Below are 24,417 nucleotides of genomic sequence, written 5' to 3'. Positions count from 1 at the left end.
CCCACATTGGCACTCTATCAGCATCTTCCGGTACACGTGTCAGTGTGTCTTTCATTCCGTTAAGGTCAGAATTAGGTATATTTGTGGATAACAAACATTTTTAAGTACCCGCTCTCGGGACAAAGACCAAAATAGGATAAAGAATTACTTAGAAAGTTTAAGTGCCGATGGTAGTTTAGTGGTGTTGCCCGCGTTTGCACTCTGTTGTATTTGAACAGGCTGAAAGAAGCCGATAACAAAAACTATTCAACTTCCAATCAAGTCTAGGAATAAAAAAATATCTGAAAGATGAGCTCACGAAAAACATTCTGACATTCCAAAAATCAGCAGCACCGGGTCGTCGCAATCACAAACGACAAAACCAACTCCACTTTGTCAATTTTCGATAAGCGCAATGGTATAAATAAAAAAACCGGTAAAAACTATGGTTTCGCTGTTTCTGTAAACTGACCATAATTATTTTCGTGGAATGGCTCGCATCAGGTATGGTTCCGGAGTCAAAGCTAAAACGATAACGATTACAGTCTAAATGTATTCCGATTTTTTATATGTACTGGCAAAACTTAGGAACGGTAGCTGATCAACTAGAACCGAAGCACTTACTTAAGCCATCAACGCGACTCAAAGACGGTTTAGCACTGCCTTCTCCGGTAATGTTGAATTTCTGCAAGATGGATCCGAAGAATAACAGTGTTTCAATGCGAGCTAGCGGTTCGCCTGGACACACGCGTTTCCCTGAAACAACACAAATACATTGTCCATTGTATTAAAACCTTGTTGCTAACATTCATTTCTTTGTGCTTCTATACATAATAATATGTCTCCAACGCCCAGCTACACATGAATGCGAGTTCAGACATCAAAACAGCACCAAATCTTCAGAATCAGTTAGGTGATCTCTGTTATTGTGCGGACAGCCGACAGGACACAACTCCTCCTACCGGTAGAAAAGATCATCACGTTCGATGCCGTAGACTGGTTGACATTTCCCTTGTCATCCAGAAACCGCTCTGGAATGAACGCCTCCGGATTTTTCCACAAGGCGGGATCGCGATTAATGACCCAGCCGAGTCCCATTATGGTAGTGTCTATGACAGAATAACCATTGAGCGCATAAGTACCCAACAGATTATGTGCAGACTACACCAGCAAAAAATTAAGTACCGAAAACAATGAACAACAAAACAACACAACCTGAAACATTTAAAGTTTACGTACATCTCCAGAGTAGCCGATTACCCATCAAACTAGAAGTGTAACGTCCATAGCTAACCTTTTCTGATTGTATAGCCTTCAAACTGCACATCCTCCAACGTTTTATGAGGCAGAAGAAATGGGATGTAATTGGCAAACCGAAATATCTCTAATATAGTGGCTTCTGTATACGGCAACCGGGAGCGGTCATTTGATTTAATCAAGCCGGAGCGTCCAATAACCCGATCGATTTCCTCCTGGACCTTTCTTTGCGCCTCTGGATGATGGATCATCAGCAGCATGGCCCAACGCAGAAATGTAGCAGTAGTTTCAAACGACGCTGAAAAGCATTCAAGTTAGGTTGGGAACTTGGAGTGTTATTCAAATTTGCAGAAAATTCACAAACGGACAAGAAAAAATATGAGAGAAGCCAGATGAAGCACGATACTACAAGATAACGAACGATACAATGAGCACTTCACACAATCATAAGGAAATGTTGGCCTTACCAGAAAATAAATCTTGTACGTTGCTTAAAAGTTGACCATCTGCAAAATAAATTAATCACACCTCATTCCCAGCAAAATTCATTCGCAAATCAATAAATATCTACTAAATGCATTGTGTCGATTGTAATTACCGGTAAATGTTGCAGATTTGTCCTTTTCGTTGAAGAATGCATCAATGTAATCACGAGGATTCTGTGGGTCAAAATATTGCTTGTGCTCGGATATTAGTTCATGCAACAGTTCCAGCTGTTTTTCGATGCGTTTCCGTAAATTCTTAACCCAGCTGCGAAAGGGCGGAATGTGAACAGCCCAGGGGATCATGTCCAGTACCGACATATTGGCGAAGTCTTTAAAGTTTTGCGATTCCGCTTCGATGAAGTAGTTGAAGCGGCTGTCTTGAGAACTGAAGGAAGTGCCGAACATCATAATAGCTGTCACATTGGAGGCTAGGAAACGACACTTGTACGTGTGGTCAGAATTATATGATACATTACAATTCACAATATAAACGGTACGGCTAAATGATTCATCCATAATTGACCATAAAAATGTTAATTTCCATTTAAACTGTGCAGTTAAACTGAAATTATCTGCACGTGCAAAATTGCACAGTGCAAAATTGCAAAGGTAAAAAACAAAACCTGCAAACTGTTATTATACAATCATAAACTTTTTTTTGGAATCATAGTACGCAACTACTCAGTGTACTCTTACAGTGATTATTGACAGCTGAAAAATATGGTCTATGCTTACTCGCTGTTGAAAAGGGTATATGATTATCCATCGGCTGCCCACCGCTGTCCAAGAGTGTTTTCAATAGTTCGCCAGCCTCCTTTTGGATCTGCTCTTCCGCTGCAGATTTTCCAAATCCTGAAAAATACTTTTGCTCAAAAGCAAACACCCAAATAGCAAATCGGCAAGAATAGAAAAAAGTGTAAAAGATCAATAGAAAATTTAAAGACACGGAAACATAATGATTTTGCAACCGGAAAAAGAAAGGTGGATAAGCAACGATAGAGACATCTGACAGTAACACCAACCAAAATCTTTTAGAGCATGGATGGAAAATCGACGATGTTCCTTCCAGACATCGCCATCCAACCCCGCGAAGCCTACAACAGCCGACTGATAGATTTTTGATGGAAAATGATATTTCAGAAATCAGGATACTCTGGAAGTTTCACCTAAGGGATACCCCATGCTTCTCCAGATATCAAAAAAGAAATTCTCCGGCCTGCCGGAAAAGCGATCATCCTTGAAAGCCTTCTTCAGCAGATCCAAATCCGCAATGGCCAAAACCACCTCGCTGCCCATCATCATCGTGAAAAGTTTCCCGTACTGATGGGCCCATTTTTCCATGGACTCGAACGGTGCTTTGCCGTCGATCTCGAGAATATTTCCCACAATGGGCAAGGGAAAGGGACCACCGGGGATCGATTTAACAACATAGCGCGCCCAGATGCAGTAGAACCACTTGCGCAACAGGTAGGCGAGAAGACCAGCAGCGATGATTCCCAAATACAGCAGCATCGTGCCACTGCCGTAAGAAAATCCGAAATCCGATAGACAAGTCCCAAAAGACGCTTTTCAAAAATGTACGCACTTTAAAGAAACTATTGCAAAGTTATGAAAACCGGTCACTCAAGAAAAAGCAGAGCCGTACGACGTACTAGTACGTAACCGAACAGCTGATTTTAAAGTTTTTGGTGTGACGCAGCGTTTTTTAATTTCAAGGTTAATGGGCGGACGCAGTCGTACTGCAGAGTGCGGACATTTATCACAACCACTGATAAACATTTATGTTTCACTCCGTCATCGTCGAATACATTGACTCTCAAAGACTTCACTAATTCACCGCTACTGATCCTATTATGCTATACATAAATATCTAATGTAACTTTCAAAAGAAATAGTACAAAATGTACAACATTTATCAACAACTTGCGAGCATGCGAAACTCTTTGACGTCATGTTGACTGTAGACGTCATACCACTGATCCACAATTGTATTGGCTCACGTTCAGCTTGAAGCGGGGTGAAATTTTGTTGAGCATTCTTTTTCTTCCCATAATTTGCGTTCTACTGTACTGTCCAGATGCAGCAAGGAGACGCAGTATATAAAACCGATGGATTAGTCATTTCCAGATTACTTTCCGTGCTGTTAATTAGCATTATCTATTTTCTTGCATGTGTATTTATCTCATCAGCGCGGCAGGTACCAGCTGGATCGCAATGTTATCAGCCTAACCGTAACGGAATATCTAATCAGGCGCCTCCACCGGACTGCCAAGTTGCACAGCCTGCACATATGACTGCCAGTGGGCACGCTGAAGGTAATCCTGCAGCGAAGTATCTTACGGATCTGCATTCCGACGACGAAGGCGGTAGTGTTGCACCGTGGACGAACGACAGTGAAGGTGAAGACGACATGGCGAACCAGGAGCTGACCGGGAATGATGCGGGCTTTGCGGATGACTGCAGTACGCTGTCGCGACCAGATTGGTGGTCGACGAAGCATATCCACTTCAAGCTGGAAGTGGATTTTACTAACAGTGTGCTGAAGGGATTCGTTGAATTGACTGTGGTCAAGCAGACATCGGAAGATGCCAATCTGGTAGGGAATTTTTGCCCTGTTTTTGAAATTTACTCGGCTACTGAATAATGCTCGACATCCGACATGATACGAAAATTTTATTTTACAGTAGTACGACAGTTTTCAGTTACGACTACTGGCAGCGCAGTGCGTATTGGCGTAACACAGCAATGGTTTTTCTCAGCAAAATTTTCAGTTTAAAGTTTAAACTACTTGCATTATTATTTTATCAGTTAACTTAACTTCGAGACGTAGTCGAAATTGATAAATTTTAAATATGTTACTTATAAAGATTTGTGGGCTTGAACTGCAGCGTTATTGCAGACCTTGGCTCAGTTTCGTGATTGTTGATAATTATTGATTAATATACTGCAGTTTCCAAGCCATGCACGAATTTTTATTCTTCCTGCTTGTTTCAGGTGTTGGATTCCCGAGATATTACCGTGGATAGAGTTACTCTTCTAGATGGTAACCACGAGCAAGATTTACCATTTATCATGGGAAAAAAGGCCGACTTTATGGGAGCGCGGCTGGAAATCGTGATGCCTATTAAGAAAGCTCCTGCCATGGATAGGTGCTTTTGTTCTTTTATCCCTTTAATTATTGGAGGTTGCAATTACGAGTGTTTTTGCTTTTCAGTGCGATAGTTTGCGTTTACTACAGCACGAGCCCAAATTCAACCGGTCTCGTATGGTTAAAGCCAGAGCAGACAGCTGGACGCACTGATCCATACTTATACAGCCACAGCGAAGTATGAAACGTTTTATTTTTACTTTTTTAAATCTGGATGTTTTTGATCTAGCTTTTTCGGTTTTAAATCTTTGCAGGCCATTCATGCGCGCAGCATCTTCCCATGCCAGGATACGCCGTCTGTCAAAGCAACGTATACCGCAGAGGTAAAAAATAATCTAAATTAGGAAGAATTGCTTCCACTGCATATTGATTGATCTTGGTTTCGACTAAGTATTAGGTTGTTTGCCCTTCAACCGCACAACGCAAGCCCAACTCCGTACCTTTTTCTTTTATCAGGTCACTGTGCCAGAAGGGCTGACTGTCCTTATGAGCGCTGTAGGCGGTGGTAAGGAGCCCAGTGTTGCCGGCCAGACCACATATCGTTTCAAACAGAAGGTTCCTATCCCTTCTTACTTGGTAAGGAAAGTTTTTTTACCACAGTAAAGGTTCTTTAATCCACTTTGGTTCCTGTTCTTTGTAGGTGGCGATTGCTGTGGGCAAACTGGATAGCCGCAAAATCGGTCCCCGAAGTCATGTCTGGTCGGAGCCGTCGCTGGTTGACCGGGCAGCTTTCGAATTTGCGGAAGTAAGGCCATACATAATATTTGACGCATGCATTATGTTAGAGCAGATGAATGTGTGTTAATTTGCAGACTGAAGAAATGCTGGCCACAGCGGAATCTTTGGCTGGACCGTATGTTTGGGGTGTTTATGATATTCTTGTTTTACCACCGTCTTTCCCTTTTGGCGGCATGGAAAATCCTTGTCTTACATTCTTGACACCAACGCTATTGGTATGCACTTGTATACTTTTTGAAAACACCTCACTTGTTAGAATCTGGACGATTGCTTTCATGGGCTTTCTTGCAATTACGGTATTTTGTTAGGCCGGTGATCGTTCCCTAGCCAACGTGGTGGCTCATGAAATTGCCCATAGTTGGACAGGAAATTTGGTCACCAACTTGAACTGGGAGCATTTCTGGTATGTTGTGGCTGACTTGCACTGAAACGCAGCAATGTACAGTATCATTTATTTTGATTGTAGGTTGAATGAAGGCTTCACTACATTCCTTGAGAGAAAAATTAAGGGCAAAATGTTGGGCGAAGAGCATCGCCAGTTTGCAGCTATTGAAGGCTTGAAAGGTTTACAGCAGGAGGTACGAAATTTGGTCTTGCCGATTTTGTAAACTGACGTCACGTGAACTGAACTGGGCGGTCAGAAAGTGGAGGCGGGAAATTGGATACAAATAATTCTGGTGTTTCAGATTATGACAAGAGGCGTAGAACATGATTTTACTAAGCTGATACCAAACCTGAAAAATGCCGATCCGGATGACGCTTTTGGAACGGTGCCCTACGAAAAAGGCCATAGTTTACTGTATTATCTCGAAACGCTTGTTGGTGGCGCAGGTATGGTTTATCTCGCTGATTTACAACTGGTTTCCTGTCATAAACATATTTTTTAATTTGCAGAAAAGTTCAATCCATGTCTGAAAGCATGGATCGAGAAGTACCAATACAAGACGGCAACGAGCTTCGATTTCCAGAAGTTTTTTGTGGATTATTTTGGCAAAACACTGGCGCCGGATGTGCTGAACAGTGTTGACTGGGAAGCATGGTTTCACAAGCCAGGATTCCCTCCGGTCGACTTGCATTACGATGAATCGTTAGGGAAAGAATGTACTGCATTGCGGGAAAGATGGACCAGTTGTGGCAGTGATTATTCGAAGTTTTCGAATAAAGATGTTGCGGAATTTTCTCCGGCTCAGAAAATGGAGTTCCTTGCACAGCTGCTTTTGGAGGTGAATAGCGAAACTGAGATGTGAAATTTGTGCAAATGTTTACTTGTTGGATTTTGCAGCCGCCGTTGTCGGTAGAGACTCTTCGAGCATTGGACAAAATCTATGATTTCTCCGCTACGCAGAATGCGGAAATTAAATTCCGGTATGTAATACATGTACTTCACACTTGATAGCTGTTTAGGTACTCGTAGATTGCTTTTCTTTGTTGAATGCACACAGCCGGCACAGCGCATTTCGCGTTCTTAATAAATTGCATTCCGGTAATTATGAGTGTTTAGTTGGATTTTCTTTTGCACTCATTCAATGTTTTTGATATGAGTACAGCTGGCTGAGGTTATGCATACGTGGACAGTGGGAGGATATGATTCCCCAGGCGTTGGCCTTTGCGGTGGAATATCAGCGGATGAAGTTTTGCCGCCCCATTTTCAGGTGGGCTTTTGTTGCACTTACCTTAATAGTAACCGTGTTAGCAGCGTCTGATGGTGAATAATACTGAAAATTATTTCAGGGATTTATATGCCTGGGATAAATCTAAAGATATTGCAGTGGCAACATACAAGAAATACCAGCATACGATGGCATTTATAACCGCTAACCAGTTAGCGAAAGATTTGAATTTGGTTGAAAAAGCCTAATAATATTGTGATAAATATTATGGTCATCATGAGGTCGTTTTTGGTGCGGTTTTGTTTATCTACATAGTTAAAGTTAATAAAGTCATGTGTCTTTGAAATAGAATTGCAGATTGCAGATTTATGGAGTGCGATAACAATTGTGAGAAGATGAGCCTGCCTGATGCGGCAGTTTCTGATTGGCAGCTAATGTCTGCTTTTTTCGCTTTAATGTATGTACGTTTAATGTACGTTGTAAGTAAATGAATTTTTTATTCCATTAGGCATAATTATGAAGTCAAAGAATTTTTCTGTGTGTACACTGTTCAGCATGCTGCACAACAGATGACAAACTTTAATTTGTGATAGTAGGTATCTTTAAAGGCGATTTGCAAATAGACTTTTAAAGATCGCAAATTTGTAAGGGTATGTGGTAAAAAGCATTCTTTAATTTTGGTATCATACAACTATGCCTTCCAGTTTGCCCACTTTTGAATTTCTTGATACAGCTTGCTTCCCGGGCATTCGGTGTTGCCCATTTGGCGATGACCTTTAAGGATGTAGTTTTGCTTCAAGAAGCCTCTTGATACGGCGTCAGCAATCAAGGCTTTGGCGGAACTGATGGCCCTTGCAGTTGGTAATTGAGCTGCGAACATACGCACAATAAATGCCACATTTAATTGTACAATAGAATAACATTATAAGAACTAATTCAACTAAATTTCAGATTTTTTTTGTCCCAATCATTCTGTTAACGACTTGGCGTTAATGGTGCGCATAAATAATCCACAGATAACCGATCGAGATAAACCTCGACAGCAGTTAAAGGGTGTGCAAACGAGGTAGATATTATATCTGTAGGTAAAATAGATAGATCGGTTTAGTAGTGGTAGAAGTACATAATTATTATATTCACTACTCACAAGCCAACACTTATCGACAGTTTAAAGTTAAGCAGTACGCTCGTTTTCTATCTCTTTGATAAAACTTTTAACTGTTTTAATACAAATGCTTGTCGTGGATAATACACCATCCTTATTTTTGGTTTGTTTATCTTACACGTGAATGTCCCCAGAAAGGCGATACCGTATCCGTTAGAATTGTAACCCTGGGTGTGTGCACCAACGCGGTTCCACCCGCGACCTTCGAAGATTGTTCCATCACCGCCAATTAAAAAACTGCAAAAGATCAACTTAGAAAGCAAGCATAGATTGGGAACAATAATAAATGTTTTTAGTACATACTCAATGATGTTTAACAGAATAATCTGGTGAGGCGCTCATTTAAGTAATTTACGTTGTAGCCAGAATGAAAAGGAGAAAATTTTTGCTGTATATTATACGATACGATAATGATAAATAATGCAGGTAAGAAATCTCTTGTATGTCGGTGCTATGCAAAATTTACTCTATGCAAAATTAAGTATCTGAACTGAGAGTCTGAGGCAAAAAGTCTTGTGCGATTAGGTTTTTCTTTCCACCTGTAGCCAATATCGTCCCACTTATTGGAATCCATATGGTAATTCTGAATGTTTTTCACCACACGTTTTCCAGATGCAAGATCACTGGACGCTGCGCCGGCGGTATGGTGAATAAAGGCATAGGTCACCGGTTTTGATAGAGTTACTGGGTTTTTTGCTGCACGCGCTCCCCATTCCGCTGCATACATAAAGTACAGCAATAATTTGATCGGTATTTTACACTAATAATATAAACCATCGTACAGTATTTAAACTTTACATCGTATTCTAAATTCTAATGAGAAACCCACCCCGCGAGACGATTGCGACAGCTTTGTTAGTGCGAGCCAGAGGCACTGCTAATCCGGCATCAAACAGCATAACAGCCCAACATATTCCAATCACAGCGAAATGCATTTCCAGCCACAATTAATAGACGTATTTCCGTGCAACAGCGAATCTAAAAATCTTGCGGAGTGAATGTGGTAAAATATAGCTGACTGAATTATGCCGAAAATTTTAGCAGTGAGCAACTACAAAATCATTTCGTAGCTGTATTTATAGTGCTAGTCATACGCATATACAAACGCAAACGTATGCCGCGTTTTGCTGCACACAATAGCTTTGATTCAGAGTTTGATAAGGATTTTATTGTGGATTATCAGTAATAATTATTCGATGTAGAAGCAAAGATACATCTGACCTTGGCGGAAGTTTCACGAAATTGTAATCCAACAATGCGTCAAATAATCTCCAGTTACCGCGGATGATTACGATATACCGGTATCTTTTTGCAGCACAGAAAGGTTTTGTGCCAAACTGTATGCATTGCATAGTAAGGTAGTAACCGCAACTACAAGCAACACTTTCTTGGAACACAATACAATTAGTGAGATAAATTCAGGCATTGGCCATAGACGCAAGTACTGGAAAATTTATTGCGCGCGGTGTTATTGTTAGTGTCTCCATTTTGTAATTTTCATATTATCCATATCTATACAGCATTTAGGATGTAAGTTTGAAGTGATGGATGTAACAGTACCCAAAATTTCAAGAACAGGAAAGGCAGAATATGTAATTAAAAACTCAGATTTCCTAGTGTTCCACTGAGCAGCAAAACAAAAGGACGAAGTTTCCTCTGGTGCCTGCAAAACAGCATGTCATGTTCCACTAATCTTAAAGCACTCGTACGAACTTACATTTTGGCTATGAGGACTAGCTAGGGTAGTTCGAATTAATACCGGATGATAGATATGCAATTACAGGGAATTTCAGATCGTAGTCGTCCAACAGCACCCAAAAAAGCTCAGTACAAGTATAGGTGATAGTAATGGGATTAGTTTTGCTTTGAACAAGGATATCCGCACACACAATTCACATCGAGCGTAAATATTCGAAGTAAACAATTCTACGGTATCACAAGAGCTGTCAATAAACCGCACGCTTTGAAAGTAACTTCCGGTGAAGTCTGATGGCGATGCCAGGAAAAATCCGTTCAGAGGTAGATACGTTGTAAGAGTACGAGCATACTTTTATTGCGCATAAATATTTATCTTGCAGAGTAAGCACTGCAATCGTAATTATTGTTAGTGCAATAAAATTTGTTGCTTACCACTGTAGAGCGAGAAACCACTACTTGAAGTACTCCTATTAATTTTGATTTAAGAGAAGTTTCGTAGCATGAGCATGTACGGCAGCTGTGTCTGGATAAGTACAAAGACCTGATCTCGAGTACAAGTCCAAACTCGGCGGTCTCGGCCTATAATAATAGCATAATTAGTATTTTAGGTAATTCTAGCTCTGTATTGTATTTATATACTTATCCTACTACCCTAACAAAAGTGCGGAGAAGTTCCGTTATAAAAGTTTTAATCACATGATAAATGTGTAAGATATAAAAGTTGGATGAGCTAGAGGAAGATTTTGAATTTTACTTCAAACGGTAGGGTCAATACGAGCTTCATATATAACAGTTTAATTAAGGTAGATGGGCTCTGTCATGGGCACTGTGGAGAAATGTGAAATGTTTAATGATCTTTGGTTCTCCTAATTTCGTTTAAACACATGTATAGTAATGGTTTGAAATAAATAAAAATGATTAAGGTAGATCTGATCAGTATGATAGCATGTACAGTGTACCTGCCGGCACTTCGTATGAGTACTACGAATGACTTGTGTGTTTAGATTACGACTGCGGTATTAAGAATCTCATGCAGTGCTACCTATTTCCATAATTTACAATTTAGAAAAACGATATCCCTATCTTATATTTTTATTATCAGCTTCATAAGGATACCGGCTTTACATCGCTACGGACGCTAATTTTCAACTAAAACTAAGCGAGCATACTCTTTATCACTTTCATAAGTTAACCATAAGTCCGCGCGAATAATTATCTCTTCACCAAAAATTTCACAGCAATTTAGGGCACTTATTAACCATCGACTGAAACAGGCGGCCTACTTGTAAGTTATAAACACAGTGAAAATTTAATCCCATCGGCGCTAGCTGTCCCCATGATGGATGCCGCATTTCCTCGTTGGATTTCGATGCTGATCATGATCCGTTGGCGAAGATATTCCGTGGCTCGCTTTTCGCCGGTGTCCTGGCGTTTCTTTTCTCCCACTTCAGTAATCTACCAGCAGCAGAATCACCACAAACATTTTCGCGCAAGACAGAAAAACTGCGCACACAAAAGCTAATAATTTGGCGCGGCCATTGTTTCCCTGTTGTTGCACACTGACGTATTGATCCAATACTGTACTTGTCAGTTTTCAAGTTCAAATGATGCGCTGCAACTTTGATGACATCGCACACTGCTCCACGTACAAGAAAATTATTATAATTTCTTCACTTTATTATCATTCAGTCAATATTCAGGCAATCTTAGATCTTAATGGAGATTTAAACAACTCTCACCGCTTCGGTCCTTTGTACACGACTGAATTCCAGAAGGAACATCCCGCTTGAGCGTGTCCTGCATATTGTCTCTCCCAGATGTGCTAATCTGAATCATCGATGGATTCGTAATCGGATTATTATTGTTGTCCGCGTGGCGCATCGCCAGTACACCTGCTAGTCCTGCAACTGCACGTAGTATCCCGTGTTCTCCCATATTCCCCCGTTTGAAATCTTCAAGATCCGACGCATATTTGAGTATCAGCAGGTGGCATTTGCTGTTGGTATTCTGGCGCGATACAAAGGACTCTGACACACAAATCTGGGTCGTTGTTGCTGTCAGTGTTGTGAAAGCCATGGCACATCGGCGGATGTTGCTTGGCGTGGACGATATTGGCCGGATTCTCTTAATGCTTCTGCTGTCCTCGAATCTGGCTCAGGGGTTTGTGATGCCCGGTGTGGCGCCTGTGGAGTACCGTGATGGAGATAAAGTAGAAGTTCGGGTAAGGTCGGAAATTCGCGAAATTGCTCGGATACTGCTGGCGATGTCTGTAGTTTGAAATAAGAGACAACGACTGTTTATTGGTTGGCTTATTGGTTGGCTAACTTTGCTTTATACCTCGGCACGTGGACCTTTCTCTACGTTTTAACAATTGTAATGGGAACAGATTTGAGAAGTTTGTACGATTTTAGGCTGTGAAGATGACCAGCGAAATCACACAACTGCCTTACGAATATTATTACCTACCAATTTGCAGACCAGCCGAGATTGTCTACAGCACTGAAAATTTTGGTAAGTGAAGCTTGAAGAAAATACCTCTTTTTTATTACTCATAAAAATGTAGATTCATAAGTGAACTAAAAAATTTAAAATTTTAATGATAGAATTATTATTTGTGTTTTCGATTAATGAATTTTTCGCCCAAACATTCGCATTTGAATGGATACAGTAAACCAAACTGACAGATAAATTGAATCCGTCAGTCATCGAAATGCTTGCTAATTGCTATCAAGGTTCGAGTTTATATATACTATAATAATGAACTGGATTTAGAGTTTCTTGTTTTCTGAAAGTCGCCTCGATCGTTTTGCAAATAGTAATGCAGCAGACGGTTTTTTTAAATGTTGCAGATAATAGTGCTGCAAATTTATGGCAAAAGCCATTGAATGTTTTTATAATGTGGTTTTTAATTTTATCGCAAAACGCCAAAAGGATTTCGATCACACAGATACATGTCAATAAGAGTGAAACTGCTAATGTTTTCAGGTGAAACACTGCGCGGAGATCGTGTGGTCAACACAATGTATGATGTTAAAATGGGCCACGCTGAACCGTGCAGAGTGCTTTGCCAGGACGAGAAAAGTGACAAGGATAAACCGATTAGCCTTACATTAACGGCTGAGGACGGAAAAAACATGGCGGAACGGATTCGTGAGGATTATTTTGTGCACTTGTAAGTTGGAAAGGCAGAGTGGGTTTTCCTAAAACTTTCGCTCGCTTTGTTGGAGCGGTTTGCTTTGAAAACTTCCGATTTGATAACCTTAAAGTGATGGAATTGTTCAGTAATAATGCTTTTATTCACATCAGTAAAGCCTTGAAGTGAGACGTTTTATGATTAAGTACTCATTTTGGTTCGGAAAGCAGTTCTTATTGTAGCATTATTTTTTTAAAATAAGTAATTGTTGACATAGAAAAAGCGTTTTTATTGTTCGACATTTGTAGATTGGTGGACAATCTCCCGTGCGCTACGAAATTCCTTATGGTGGACAATGCTGAACCGCAGTACGAAGCCGGGTACCGGTTGGGTGAAGTTGGTAAAGACGGAAAAGTGTACCTGAACAATCACCTACGGCTCCTGTTGAAATACCACGAAGTGGACGATAATCATGCCGAACGTCGCGTTGTCAGTTGTGAAGTGGAAGCGCATAGTTATGCGTTAGGCGACTATTCATTCGTGGACACTAAAGCTGGCAAATGCAGCAGTCTACCAGAAAATAAGGATCGGCTACTCATTAACGAAAATGGTGAGAAGTCGTGACAAAACGAAACAAATCATATATTTTGTTTCTGTTATATTAGGAGATAGGTCAGTGGATGCTGTCGGTGGACGCTTAAACTCTTTCTGTGAAAAGCTAAAAAATTGGTTGCAGTGTCAGTAGAAGTTCGTAAGGTCGGAAATTCGCGAAATTGCTCGGATACTGCTGGCGATGTCTGTAGTTTGAAATAAGAGACAACGACTGTTTATTGGTTGGCTTATTGGTTGGCTAACTTTGCTTTATACCTCGGCACGTGGACCTTTCTCTACGTTTTAACAATTGTAATGGGAACAGATTTGAGAAGTTTGTACGATTTTAGGCTGTGAAGATGACCAGCGAAATCACACAACTGCCTTACGAATATTATTACCTACCAATTTGCAGACCAGCCGAGATTGTCTACAGCACTGAAAATTTTGGTAAGTGAAGCTTGAAGAAAATACCTCTTTTATTACTCATAAAAATGTAGATTCATAAGTGAACTAAAAATTTAAAATTTTAATGATAGAATTATTATTTGTGTTTTCGATTAATGAATTTTTCGCCCAAACATTCGCATTTGAATGGATACAGTAAACCAAACTGACAGATAAATTGAATCCGTCAGTCATCGAAATGCTTGCTAATTGCTATCAAGGTTCGAGTTTATATATACTATAATAATGAACTGGATTTAGAGTTTCTTGTTTTCTGAAAGTCGCCTCGATCGTTTTGCAAATAGTAATGCAGCAGACGGTTTTTTTAAATGTTGCAGATAATAGTGCTGCAAATTTATGGCAAAAGCCATTGAATGTTTTTATAATGTGGTTTTTAATTTTATCGCAAAACGCCAAAAGGATTTCGATCACACAGATACATGTCAATAAGAGTGAAACTGCTAATGTTTTCAGGTGAAACACTGCGCGGAGATCGTGTGGTCAACACAATGTATGATGTTAAAATGGGCCACGCTGAACCGTGCAGAGTGCTTTGCCAGGACGAGAAAAGTGACAAGGATAAACCGATTAGCCTTACATTAACGGCTGAGGACGGAAAAAACATGGCGGAACGGATTCGTGAGGATTATTTTGTGCACTTGTAAGTTGGAAAGGCAGAGTGGGTTTTCCTAAAACTTTCGCTCGCTTTGTTGGAGCGGTTTGCTTTGAAAACTTCCGATTTGATAACCTTAAAGTGATGGAATTGTTCAGTAATAATGCTTTTATTCACATCAGTAAAGCCTTGAAGTGAGACGTTTTATGATTAAGTACTCATTTTGGTTCGGAAAGCAGTTCTTATTGTAGCATTATTTTTTTTAAAATAAGTAATTGTTGACATAGAAAAAGCGTTTTTATTGTTCGACATTTGTAGATTGGTGGACAATCTCCCGTGCGCTACGAAATTCCTTATGGTGGACAATGCTGAACCGCAGTACGAAGCCGGGTACCGGTTGGGTGAAGTTGGTAAAGACGGAAAAGTGTACCTGAACAATCACCTACGGCTCCTGTTGAAATACCACGAAGTGGACGATAATCATGCCGAACGTCGCGTTGTCAGTTGTGAAGTGGAAGCGCATAGTTATGCGTTAGGCGACTATTCATTCGTGGACACTAAAGCTGGCAAATGCAGCAGTCTACCAGAAAATAAGGATCGGCTACTCATTAACGAAAATGGTGAGAAGTCGTGACAAAACGAAACAAATCATATATTTTGTTTCTGTTATATTAGGAGATAGGTCAGTGGATGCTGTCGGTGGACGCTTAAACTCTTTCTGTGAAAAGCTAAAAAATTGGTTGCAGTGTCATACGTATATGATTTTCCTCCAAAACTTTAAAAGAGTTTGCGAAAGCATTTGCCTTCACTGATATTTGATACTTATGATGGATAATTTGTTAAATTGAATTTTCAGGCGAGACCAAAGTGATTTTCTCCTATGCCGTGGAGTGGCAAACGAGTGATGTGAAATGGGCTTCCCGATGGGACATGTATTTGAAGCATCGCGACGTGCAGATCCATTGGTTCAGCATCGTCAATTCATTAGTGGTTGTGTTGTTCCTGGCGGGCATCCTTTCCATGATTATCGTCCGGACGCTGCGGCGGGATATTGCCAATTACAATCGCGATGACACTGAATCTGTAAGCGACGGATGATACAAAAGGAATTGTCTTCGAATACTAAAATTTATCTCTGATATTCAGAATTTACTGCCTCAGCGTTTTTGCGCAGCATAGCGAAATTTTTGTATTTTTGTTTTCTCTTTATTACCTTAGAGGATTAGATGTAATTATTTAAGTCATTTGGCGTTTACCACCAGGACGAAGCAATGGAGGAAACCGGATGGAAATTGGTGCACGGTGATGTTTTCCGTTCACCTCCGTATTCCAAGTACTTTGTTACTTTCATTGCCACCGGTGTCCAGCTCCTGTGCATGACATTTGTCACAATCTGTGCGTAATATTATTCATTACAGAAAAACCAGTTCGATCTGGAAACTTGTAAAGATCATTTGGACTAATGATTTTTCCCACCTTAGTTTTGGCCATGTTGGGCATGTTGTCTCCGGCGTCACGTGGCGCTCTAATGCAAGCGGCCATCCTGCTGTACGTTTTCTCGGGGCTAGTTGGTGGTTACTACGGTGGACGGTTGTATAAGACGCTGAAAGGAATCGAATGGAAACGCGCTGCGTTCATTACGGCTACACTGTATCCTGGGATTGTCTTTGGGACGTGCTTTTTCCTTAATTTCTTTATTTGGGGCAAACACAGCAGTGGAGCGGTAAGAGAATGGTTGTAATTTTACAGAGGCAGTAAAATGTCGTTGACTCACTGCATGGACTGTTTTCTAGGTTCCCTTTACGACCATGCTTCAGCTGTTGAGTTTATGGTTCTTGGTGTCGTTGCCGTTGGTGTTTTTGGGATACTATTTCGGATACAGGAAGCAGGTGATTTTTGAGTCGTAGGATGGTGCAAAGTTTACGTAACACGATTTTTTTTTCTACATTGTGCTCTGTTAATAGTATTTGCAATAAGGTTTGAATGGCAACCAATTTGTTTTAATACTTCATTTCGTGAAATAATTTTTAGATTTATGTTTGAATTGATGTTTGAACTTAACTATCACGTTTTAGCGGATTACAATTCAACGGCAGTCAATACTGTGTCGGTTAGTTTTGATGGTGTTGGAATTAACCTCATTCATGTGTTTTATTGTAGCCATATGAAAATCCGGTGCGAACCAACCAAATTCCCCGTCAGATGCCTGACCAAGTGTGGTATCTACACCCTTTTGTCTCTACTCTGATGGCTGGAATTTTACCATTTGGTGCGTTGTTTGTGGAGTTATTCTTCCTGATGAACGCGATCTGGCTGAAGCAGTTCTATTATCTCTTCGGATTCCTGTTCCTGGTGTTCCTCATTTTGATAATTTCGGTTTCCATCATCAGCGTCGTTATGGTGTACTTCCAGTTATGCGGCGAGGTATGATAAGATTCTATTGGCAGATTTTTATGTGGTATTTAGGTTTACAGTTGTTAATGCTTACTCTAGTGTTTGTATGGTATTTTATATTTTTAAGAAAATGCTTCGGTTTAATCGGAAAGTTTTCGTTTTTTTAATACATATGTGCTATTGTTATCAATCACAACTTCTTGTTGTTTCCAGAATTACCATTGGTGGTGGCGAAGTCTCCTGGTCAGCGGCGGTGTGGCGTTGTATGTTTTGTTCTATTCGATATTCTACTTTGTCACCAAACTGGAGATCAGTGGTTTCATTCCGACGCTGCTGTATTTTGGCTACACAGCGTTGATGGTGATGACAGTATGGATTCTCACCGGCACAATCGGCTTCTATGCCGCCTACTTTTTCATACGAAAGATTTATGCAGCTGTTAAGATTGATTAAGGGACGAAGTGCTTTTTTCTGACCGGCCAGATTTATTATCAACGCTGAAAATTCTGCTTTGCTTTTTTAAATCGCTGGTGCATGTTTTCCCGAACGCCAGATATTTTTAACTCACGAAATTTGTGCATTAAACTTAAACAAAAATCCCATCACTGCTTCGTCAGAAGATATCACACTAAGAAATGCTCACAAGTTAACATTTGTAATCTGGATAAACTATACTGCTAATACAGTAATCCATTATCGCGGCATTTACATGTGGCTGGGCATTTGCTAACAACGTCTTTGAGTTGCGGGACTTCTTTCACGGTAACCGCACATTTCTTGGGAAACAGTTTATCACAGTTGCCATACTGATTCGTGTAAGGACACGGATTTGCTACAAAAAATCAGAATTAAGTAATGATCATCAGCACCGCTATTGGTGGGCACGAAAACGAAGAACGGCGTTGAGAAATTTTAAAATATTTTTGCAATGCAGCGTGAGGTCAGCACACACGGCCCAAAGAATGGACACTTACTGCACAGTCCTTCATCACAAGCGTTCGGACATTTGCCGCATGGCTCGCCTTTTTCATACGGTTCAGATTTGGATGTGACGAGATTGCCACTGTACAAAACAAATGAATCTTTAAAAAAAAAAATAAATTTGTATAGTTGCTAATAAACACTGGTCAAAATGTGAAACCGGTAGCGTAATCAAGTACCGGACAGAAATGCATCTTTTCTGTCCTTACAATTAGGTGATCAAGTCTAACAGTAGAAGTACAGTTACTACAGTATTTGCAAAAATAATTCGCTAATTTCCCTATACGATAGCAATGAAGCCGACTTACGCTGGGCAAAAATTGCAGACGAATAATCCATTCTTTTTCCCATTGATTTCGCATTTGTTAAATCCGCAACCCACCCCGAAGGATTTTGCCCATATCATCTAAAGAATGACTGGCAAACGTATAACACTCACGTCAGTTTTCCGTCGGTATATCTGTACACGTATTTTTTTAACGAACTTACGTACCGCTGTATAAAATCCACTGGAGACGCCTTCTTTCTCTGTCGTCGATCCGTACTCAAAATTAACGCTGGTGTTGTACCACATTTGCAAAATGTCGCCCCAGTCAATCAATTCAGTTCCGCGTCCAACATTTGCACCGCATTTGTATTCTGAGAACAAGAACATTAGCATTGAGCATACATAAAGAGTGATCTCTGGCATATTCACGCGAGAAGCACGTGCTATTTCTCGGGATACTTCTCTGCTGATGCAGCAATACTACTGAGAAGCAACCTAATTTACTACAACGAATAATAATGAGATCGGCTAATAATTACAGTACATAGTACTCGTACATTAACGTTTTATAGCGGTCGACGTGCTTCTACTACAGACATTACCGGCCGCCTAAAATGCAACGGTTTTGCAAATGTTCATAAAATAATCAAATAAAACAACCTTATTACAACAAAAATTACTGGACTTAAGATAAATAAACGTACTAGGTGTGCTGAGATAGGCTCGTCTTAGTGCGTCGTTGGTAGGAAAAGTAGGACTGCATTTGTCAGCAAATTTCTGCGCGATGGCCTGCACTTCCGGATCCCACGTTAATAACTGCATATTGCTCCCGCCGACTTCGCGCCGGTAAGTGTTGAGTTTATTCGTAATATATTCTTGGGTGGCCGGCTCGCTTGTTGCTTGATTTTTTGGAGGAGTGTCTAATAGACAAATGAGTTTCAAAAAATTTTATTTTCTTCTTACTCGTACTAGTTTTCTCACCTTGCGCAATGGCATTCATCACATATAGTAGGCTAACAATGCATATCCAGTGAGCATCCATGATGGAAAAGATCTCGAGAATTCGTATCGCAGAGGTGCAAACTGTCACTGAACACGGAACCGAATTATTCGGGCGAAAGTTTCGACTGGCACATCCACTGCAGTCATTATCGGCGTTTAAATATCCCACCGATTTAGCGCAGTCCATACGCAAACTTGTTTATCGTACAGCTCGAGGGTACGTTTAACCACCATTTTATAATAATTCTAGGCATATTCTGTGAAAGCGCATCAGCACTCGATACCGACATGCAATCGAATCTTTAGATGATTAATCGAAAAGTTTTAATTACACCATTAAATCAAGGCAACCGGTTTACAGGCTAAACTGGCCAATTAGCGACACAAGTCACAGATACAAGAAAATGCTTACACATTAAAAACACTATGATAAAAAAACGCTTCCTATACAAAACTATAAATGCGAGATCTTTGAAATCAGCAACGTTAAACCGGGAAAAGCCGAAACCGTAATATATTTCTCATCTAAACATCTTTGTCGCTTTCCAGTAAACCAGTTTATAATTTTGTTTCACGACAAAAATGAGCACAAATCCGGCAACAGCGCACAGCGCCCACAGCTCGCAGGCCAGCTGACCGTATCGGGATGGCGTCCAGAAAACAGAATAGAATAAGCGGTACGCCGTTAAATCTGCAACAAAACAGAATTCTATTTTGAACTGATCCCCTTTTGTTTGAAATTTATCCTGTTCAGTTAGATTTTTGTGAATGTCTTTCGGTGAGGATTTAAATTAACCCGTCAACTGAAATTAAAGAGTTTCTTTTTTGAGTTTCTTTTTCTTCTTTTTTAGAGTTTCTAAAGAGTTTCTTTTAGAAACGTTTCTTTTAAATTTGCTTTGTAAATGAAATAAAAGGAATAAGGAAAAATTATTCAACTACACTGAACGGATGTACATTTTTACACTTAATTCTGATATGCCAGAAACATTTTCGTGCAGTGCAAATGCTGACATTTAGATCCGAATAAGAGGTGAAACTCGAAATACAGTAAGAGTTTACAAGTAACTTGAGCTGCGAAATTTATTACATGGGGAAATGGATGTACCGGGCTATATCGACGAAGCTCGTATTATTCCGGAAAACATGACCTACCGATGATAGCCACACCGTAGCCGATCTCCGCAACACCCATACGATAGCTGCATGTCGGCACAACAATTTCCTGTACATTAACTGGATTGGGATTCAGCTGGAAGACAGCGAAATCGGATCGATGTCCCGCTGTGACCTGCGCGTAGGCCGTGCTGCTTAATGAGCGCTGTGACATGGAGGCCTTGTTTGATGGAAAGAAAAAATATTGACAAATTGGCCCGTGAAAATCCTTGAACCATTACACTACACAAACAATGGGCCTTACCTTGTGTGTGTGAGCGGAGATGATTAAAGCCGGCTGGAAATCGTTTAGGACCTGTTAACAATTCCAATGTACAAAAACCGCTGCTTAATTTTAAGCAAATACTTGCAGCTGGTTAAATGCCGCAGTAACAAAAAAGATCCTGATACTTCATGGGATGCAATTACAGGATGGAAGAAATCAATAAAACGCGATAACCAGAGACATAGTCGGGCATCACATACAGAAAAATTTGCAATAAATTCCCTAAAAAAACCATTCCCTCTTATCTAACCGAAAAATAAATAAAATATTATAATCATATGGAGCATGACGTTGCAGACCAATAAAACAATTTTACACAACTTCACAGATGCCTTCGCACTGCAACTTTTTCAACAGATCATTTCCCAAAAAATATGCGTAAATACGCTAGAGTACCAACTAATCGGATCAAGTGACAAATGACATTACTTACTTTCTCAACAAAAGGATCAGGGTAGCCACGAAGCAGCGGCATATGAGAAAAGAGCATCCGAGGTAATTTATGATCAGGGGTGCTTGTCACATCAATTGAGTTAGAAACGGCATTAGTCAATGTATTCACCTGCAAAAGCAACCATGAAAAACATATCGCCGTGCAATACTACTCGTACAGTCTGTAAATAAACAAACCTCGAATAAATGAAGAGATGTATTCCAAAATCCATCAACAGCAGTGGGAAAATTTTTACGGAATCGATCGATGTTGGTGCTCGTCACAACCTCGGCACCTTCACCGCCAATATCGTTATCACCGGCAACGTATAATACCTATTAAATTACCAATCACCAATAATGTTAAAGTTGTTTTTCGCCGCCACTAAGTTCTTAAAAGGAGAGTTACTCAGAAACAAAAACGTTGCAGAAATGAGAGTTTTCCAATCTCAGAAGAAAGTAATACAGAAAGTTACCTTTACTAAGTATCACGGCACAAGTGCAAACTAATTGTAAGCATCAAAAGTTCAAAACTAAAGTACCAGTTCGAACAAAAGTACCAGTCACAGCAAAAACAAAATTTCAAAACTACATTTTATCAGCAATTGCCAGTGTCAAAAAGTTTTGCACTGCATCTCAAACTTCCGTAGTCCAGCGTCGCTCTTGTTCTTTTGCAATGTTAAAGTAAACAATTTACAGCCTTTTAAGAATGTATTTACAGGATTCTCTCTACAAGGCCAAATACTTCAAATTTGATTTGAAGTGCCTAATAATCCAATTTAAGCTACTTATCGATTTTCCTTGTCTTACTTTTGATCCATGTAGAGGGAATAGTCTTCGGAATCGATCAGCATACACTTCATAGTCACGCTCAGATGCAGTGGAGCCTTCATCCAGGAGGTCGCCCAAGAATATCACCAAATGAGGATCGATGTGTTGGTAAATCAAGGAATATGTTTTTGATAGGTACCTACAGCATGACAAAGATCGATCTGGTAAGGGCACCGATCCATAAAGCTAAAAAAAACGAACGCGGCGCATCACTGTCATTAACATTTGTAAAAATAGAATACCCGCAACTAACAACGACAAACCCTTAATCATCTATCTATAACTGCAATGTATAATTCAGACACTTTCCGACTTCCATCATCATTAACATCAACCCCCCAAACATCACAAATTAACGCTCGACCCGAACACGAAAGACGTAAAACAATGTTTTTTATCAGCAAATAGTGATACATGAACGTAATAAGCAGTAGTTGAAAAATATTCAAATTTTTCACTGCAAGGCGCAAAGTAAAACTTAAAACAAAAATTTCAGCCTACAATATTTTAATACTAGTACTTAAGCTATTCTTATCTGCCAGTACACTGGCATATGCACCGGTATAATACAATCATATATTATCTATAACAGAATATATCTATTTTTAACACGAGTAAAAATTATGCAATCTACAATCATTGCATATGTTACTTATTGTTAGCTGACTGCCAGCATTCGTACTCGAAGCAATTAAACGAAAAACAAACCGAAACCTATTCAAATTTTATTCAAACAAACCAAAATCCTTATTTAAATTTTTTAAAACAAACGGTTATTTTATTAACACAAATTCACAATCGAAGGCTTATCCAAATTTTCCACTGTAATAAAACTTGCGTACACTGCAGTTTTTACGTAAAGATATCGAGCAACCATTTATAACAGAGGGCCATAAATTTCTGCACTGTTCTACTGTAACAAGCTTTTATAAAACCTCGAATTCATAAAGCTTAATTGTGATAAGTTTTACCTTGTACGGGCAATAAACACTATTATTAAACAGGCAAATTACAAAACTGAACACGAGTACACCGACAAACGCCGCTTCATTGCCTTATGCTTAATTAAATGCGCTGAATAATTCTGTAAAATCTGGTGAGCTGTAAACAGCAATCTGACATACGAAGAAAATTGAATAAAAACTATTTCTTCGCACCTGTCGGCGTCCCAGCGCGTGATGACACCCAGAACGCCCGGAGGTTCATCGCGGAAGCCTTGAATCTGCGGATCCGCCACCAGCAGAATCCTCAGCACTTTCTGCTCTTTGGACGCGCGGTCGGTGTGCACTCGCAGCGCGGGATACAGGGTTTCCAGCATCGACGTGGACGGCCACGACAAGGGAAGAAGATGGTACGAAATCCATTCGAAATAGATAATAAGGCATCCCAGAAGAATGAGGATTACTTTCAATGCTTTCACGCCATTCCGCCCGACGTCAAATCGTGTCTTCACGGACAACTTCATGCTGAGGAACGCGTTTCACGCAAGACGTCTGTATTCCACAGTTCAACCCATGGAATTTAAGACAAGTGTGGATTAATCCCTGGTTCAGCACAGTTAATCTCACTTCGGTGCTGCATGAGCAACAGCTGCAACTTCATAATCATTCAACATCATTAATCCAAATGACCAGCAAATAACAATTCAACATAGTGCGGTTCAGTGAGGAAGGCATGCTCCAGCCATTTCGCTGATCTATCCATGTTTGCATAGTAGCTGGTTCATCAGTCACCGCTCCTGTAAGAATGAACTGCCAAAACAAAACCTTTATACAGCTACATACGTAACAAACCAGAAACAACAGTACTATAACGAAGCATTTGTGAAATCTGGTAAGGAGTCAAATAAACGTCAAATTGCTGTCAAATGTACGGTAAACGTGATGCGCGGAGAAACAGAGAGCAGAGCAAGCTGCAAAATAACGCAACACAGCCATTTGAGGAAGGCGGTCCCAATCCATTTGAGGAAGGCGGTCCCAATCGGAATCTGCAATCGATTATCTTTGGTCAATTTTATTTTGATTGTGGGATATCATTGTTTATTATTTGTCATAACTATAGAAGTTTTTTAAAATTTGATTCTATAAAAAACTCAGATTGTATAAATTTCAGTGCAGTTGGATAAAGAAAAAAATTTAACACAGTACGTTTCTTGCTGCTCCGGTAACTTGCAACTTGCAAGACCCTCGGCGCGCTCTTCTGAGCCG

At 40.1% G+C, this 24,417-nt stretch overlaps 6 protein-coding genes across 7 annotated transcripts; 2 read left to right on the top strand and 4 right to left on the bottom strand.

The window, feature by feature from the left end:
- Window positions 1-88: 88 nt before the first annotated feature.
- LOC129587498 (cytochrome P450 2J4-like) lies at window positions 89-3,633 on the bottom strand. The gene is made up of 9 exons (XM_055481289.1): window positions 2,888-3,633; window positions 2,744-2,815; window positions 2,457-2,573; window positions 1,835-2,149; window positions 1,704-1,742; window positions 1,274-1,534; window positions 942-1,088; window positions 604-735; window positions 89-503 (listed from the first exon to the last, which is right to left on the bottom strand). The coding sequence occupies exons 1-9, from the start codon at window positions 3,231-3,233 to the stop codon at window positions 457-459; spliced, it is 1,476 nt and encodes a 491-aa protein (XP_055337264.1). The 5' UTR covers window positions 3,234-3,633; the 3' UTR covers window positions 89-456.
- LOC129587494 (leukotriene A-4 hydrolase-like) lies at window positions 3,524-7,568 on the top strand. Its single transcript, XM_055481280.1, has 14 exons — window positions 3,524-4,317; window positions 4,716-4,870; window positions 4,936-5,047; window positions 5,124-5,192; window positions 5,326-5,445; window positions 5,510-5,614; window positions 5,682-5,822; window positions 5,916-6,010; window positions 6,074-6,185; window positions 6,294-6,438; window positions 6,502-6,830; window positions 6,890-6,972; window positions 7,155-7,259; window positions 7,339-7,568. The coding sequence occupies exons 1-14, from the start codon at window positions 3,799-3,801 to the stop codon at window positions 7,463-7,465; spliced, it is 2,217 nt and encodes a 738-aa protein (XP_055337255.1). The 5' UTR covers window positions 3,524-3,798; the 3' UTR covers window positions 7,466-7,568.
- Window positions 7,569-7,780: 212 nt separating this feature from the next.
- Window positions 7,781-9,555, bottom strand: LOC129587504 (peptidoglycan-recognition protein SC2-like). The gene is made up of 4 exons (XM_055481296.1): window positions 9,212-9,555; window positions 8,922-9,099; window positions 8,501-8,619; window positions 7,781-8,087 (listed from the first exon to the last, which is right to left on the bottom strand). The coding sequence occupies exons 1-4, from the start codon at window positions 9,315-9,317 to the stop codon at window positions 7,909-7,911; spliced, it is 582 nt and encodes a 193-aa protein (XP_055337271.1). The 5' UTR covers window positions 9,318-9,555; the 3' UTR covers window positions 7,781-7,908.
- Window positions 9,556-11,690: 2,135 nt separating this feature from the next.
- On the top strand, window positions 11,691-17,861 carry LOC129587600 (transmembrane 9 superfamily member 4-like). 2 transcript variants are annotated; one of them, XM_055481410.1, is made up of 10 exons: window positions 11,691-12,301; window positions 12,492-12,591; window positions 13,066-13,252; window positions 13,522-13,823; window positions 15,721-15,947; window positions 16,127-16,259; window positions 16,346-16,587; window positions 16,658-16,753; window positions 17,025-17,288; window positions 17,472-17,861. In XM_055481410.1, the coding sequence occupies exons 1-10, from the start codon at window positions 12,155-12,157 to the stop codon at window positions 17,709-17,711; spliced, it is 1,938 nt and encodes a 645-aa protein (XP_055337385.1). In that variant the 5' UTR covers window positions 11,691-12,154; the 3' UTR covers window positions 17,712-17,861. The 2 variants fall into 2 exon arrangements, with proteins under 2 accessions (XP_055337385.1, XP_055337384.1); XM_055481409.1 differs by lacking the exons at window positions 11,691-12,301; window positions 12,492-12,591; window positions 13,066-13,252; window positions 13,522-13,823 and adding exons at window positions 14,142-14,254; window positions 14,726-14,912; window positions 15,183-15,484.
- LOC129587603 (cysteine-rich venom protein latisemin-like) lies at window positions 17,730-19,830 on the bottom strand. The gene is made up of 6 exons (XM_055481412.1): window positions 19,489-19,830; window positions 19,212-19,427; window positions 18,733-18,878; window positions 18,548-18,645; window positions 18,233-18,321; window positions 17,730-18,090 (listed from the first exon to the last, which is right to left on the bottom strand). Exons 1-6 carry the CDS (start codon window positions 19,694-19,696, stop codon window positions 17,936-17,938), a joined length of 912 nt encoding a protein of 303 aa, XP_055337387.1. The 5' UTR covers window positions 19,697-19,830; the 3' UTR covers window positions 17,730-17,935.
- Window positions 19,820-24,308, bottom strand: LOC129587602 (uncharacterized). Its single transcript, XM_055481411.1, has 7 exons — window positions 23,368-24,308; window positions 22,190-22,349; window positions 21,578-21,715; window positions 21,381-21,509; window positions 20,927-20,977; window positions 20,662-20,842; window positions 19,820-20,200 (listed from the first exon to the last, which is right to left on the bottom strand). Exons 1-7 carry the CDS (start codon window positions 23,673-23,675, stop codon window positions 20,031-20,033), a joined length of 1,137 nt encoding a protein of 378 aa, XP_055337386.1. The 5' UTR covers window positions 23,676-24,308; the 3' UTR covers window positions 19,820-20,030.
- Between the last annotated feature and the right edge of the window lie 109 nt (window positions 24,309-24,417).

This window comes from Paramacrobiotus metropolitanus, unplaced genomic scaffold, assembly GCF_019649055.1.
Source record: "Paramacrobiotus metropolitanus isolate TYO unplaced genomic scaffold, Prichtersi_v1.0 Parri_scaffold0000025, whole genome shotgun sequence".
In the NCBI taxonomy this organism is placed as follows: Eukaryota; Metazoa; Tardigrada; class Eutardigrada; order Parachela; family Macrobiotidae; genus Paramacrobiotus; species Paramacrobiotus metropolitanus.
The sequence above is the reverse complement of the archived record's forward strand: the minus strand, read 5'-3'. Positions and strand labels throughout refer to the sequence as shown.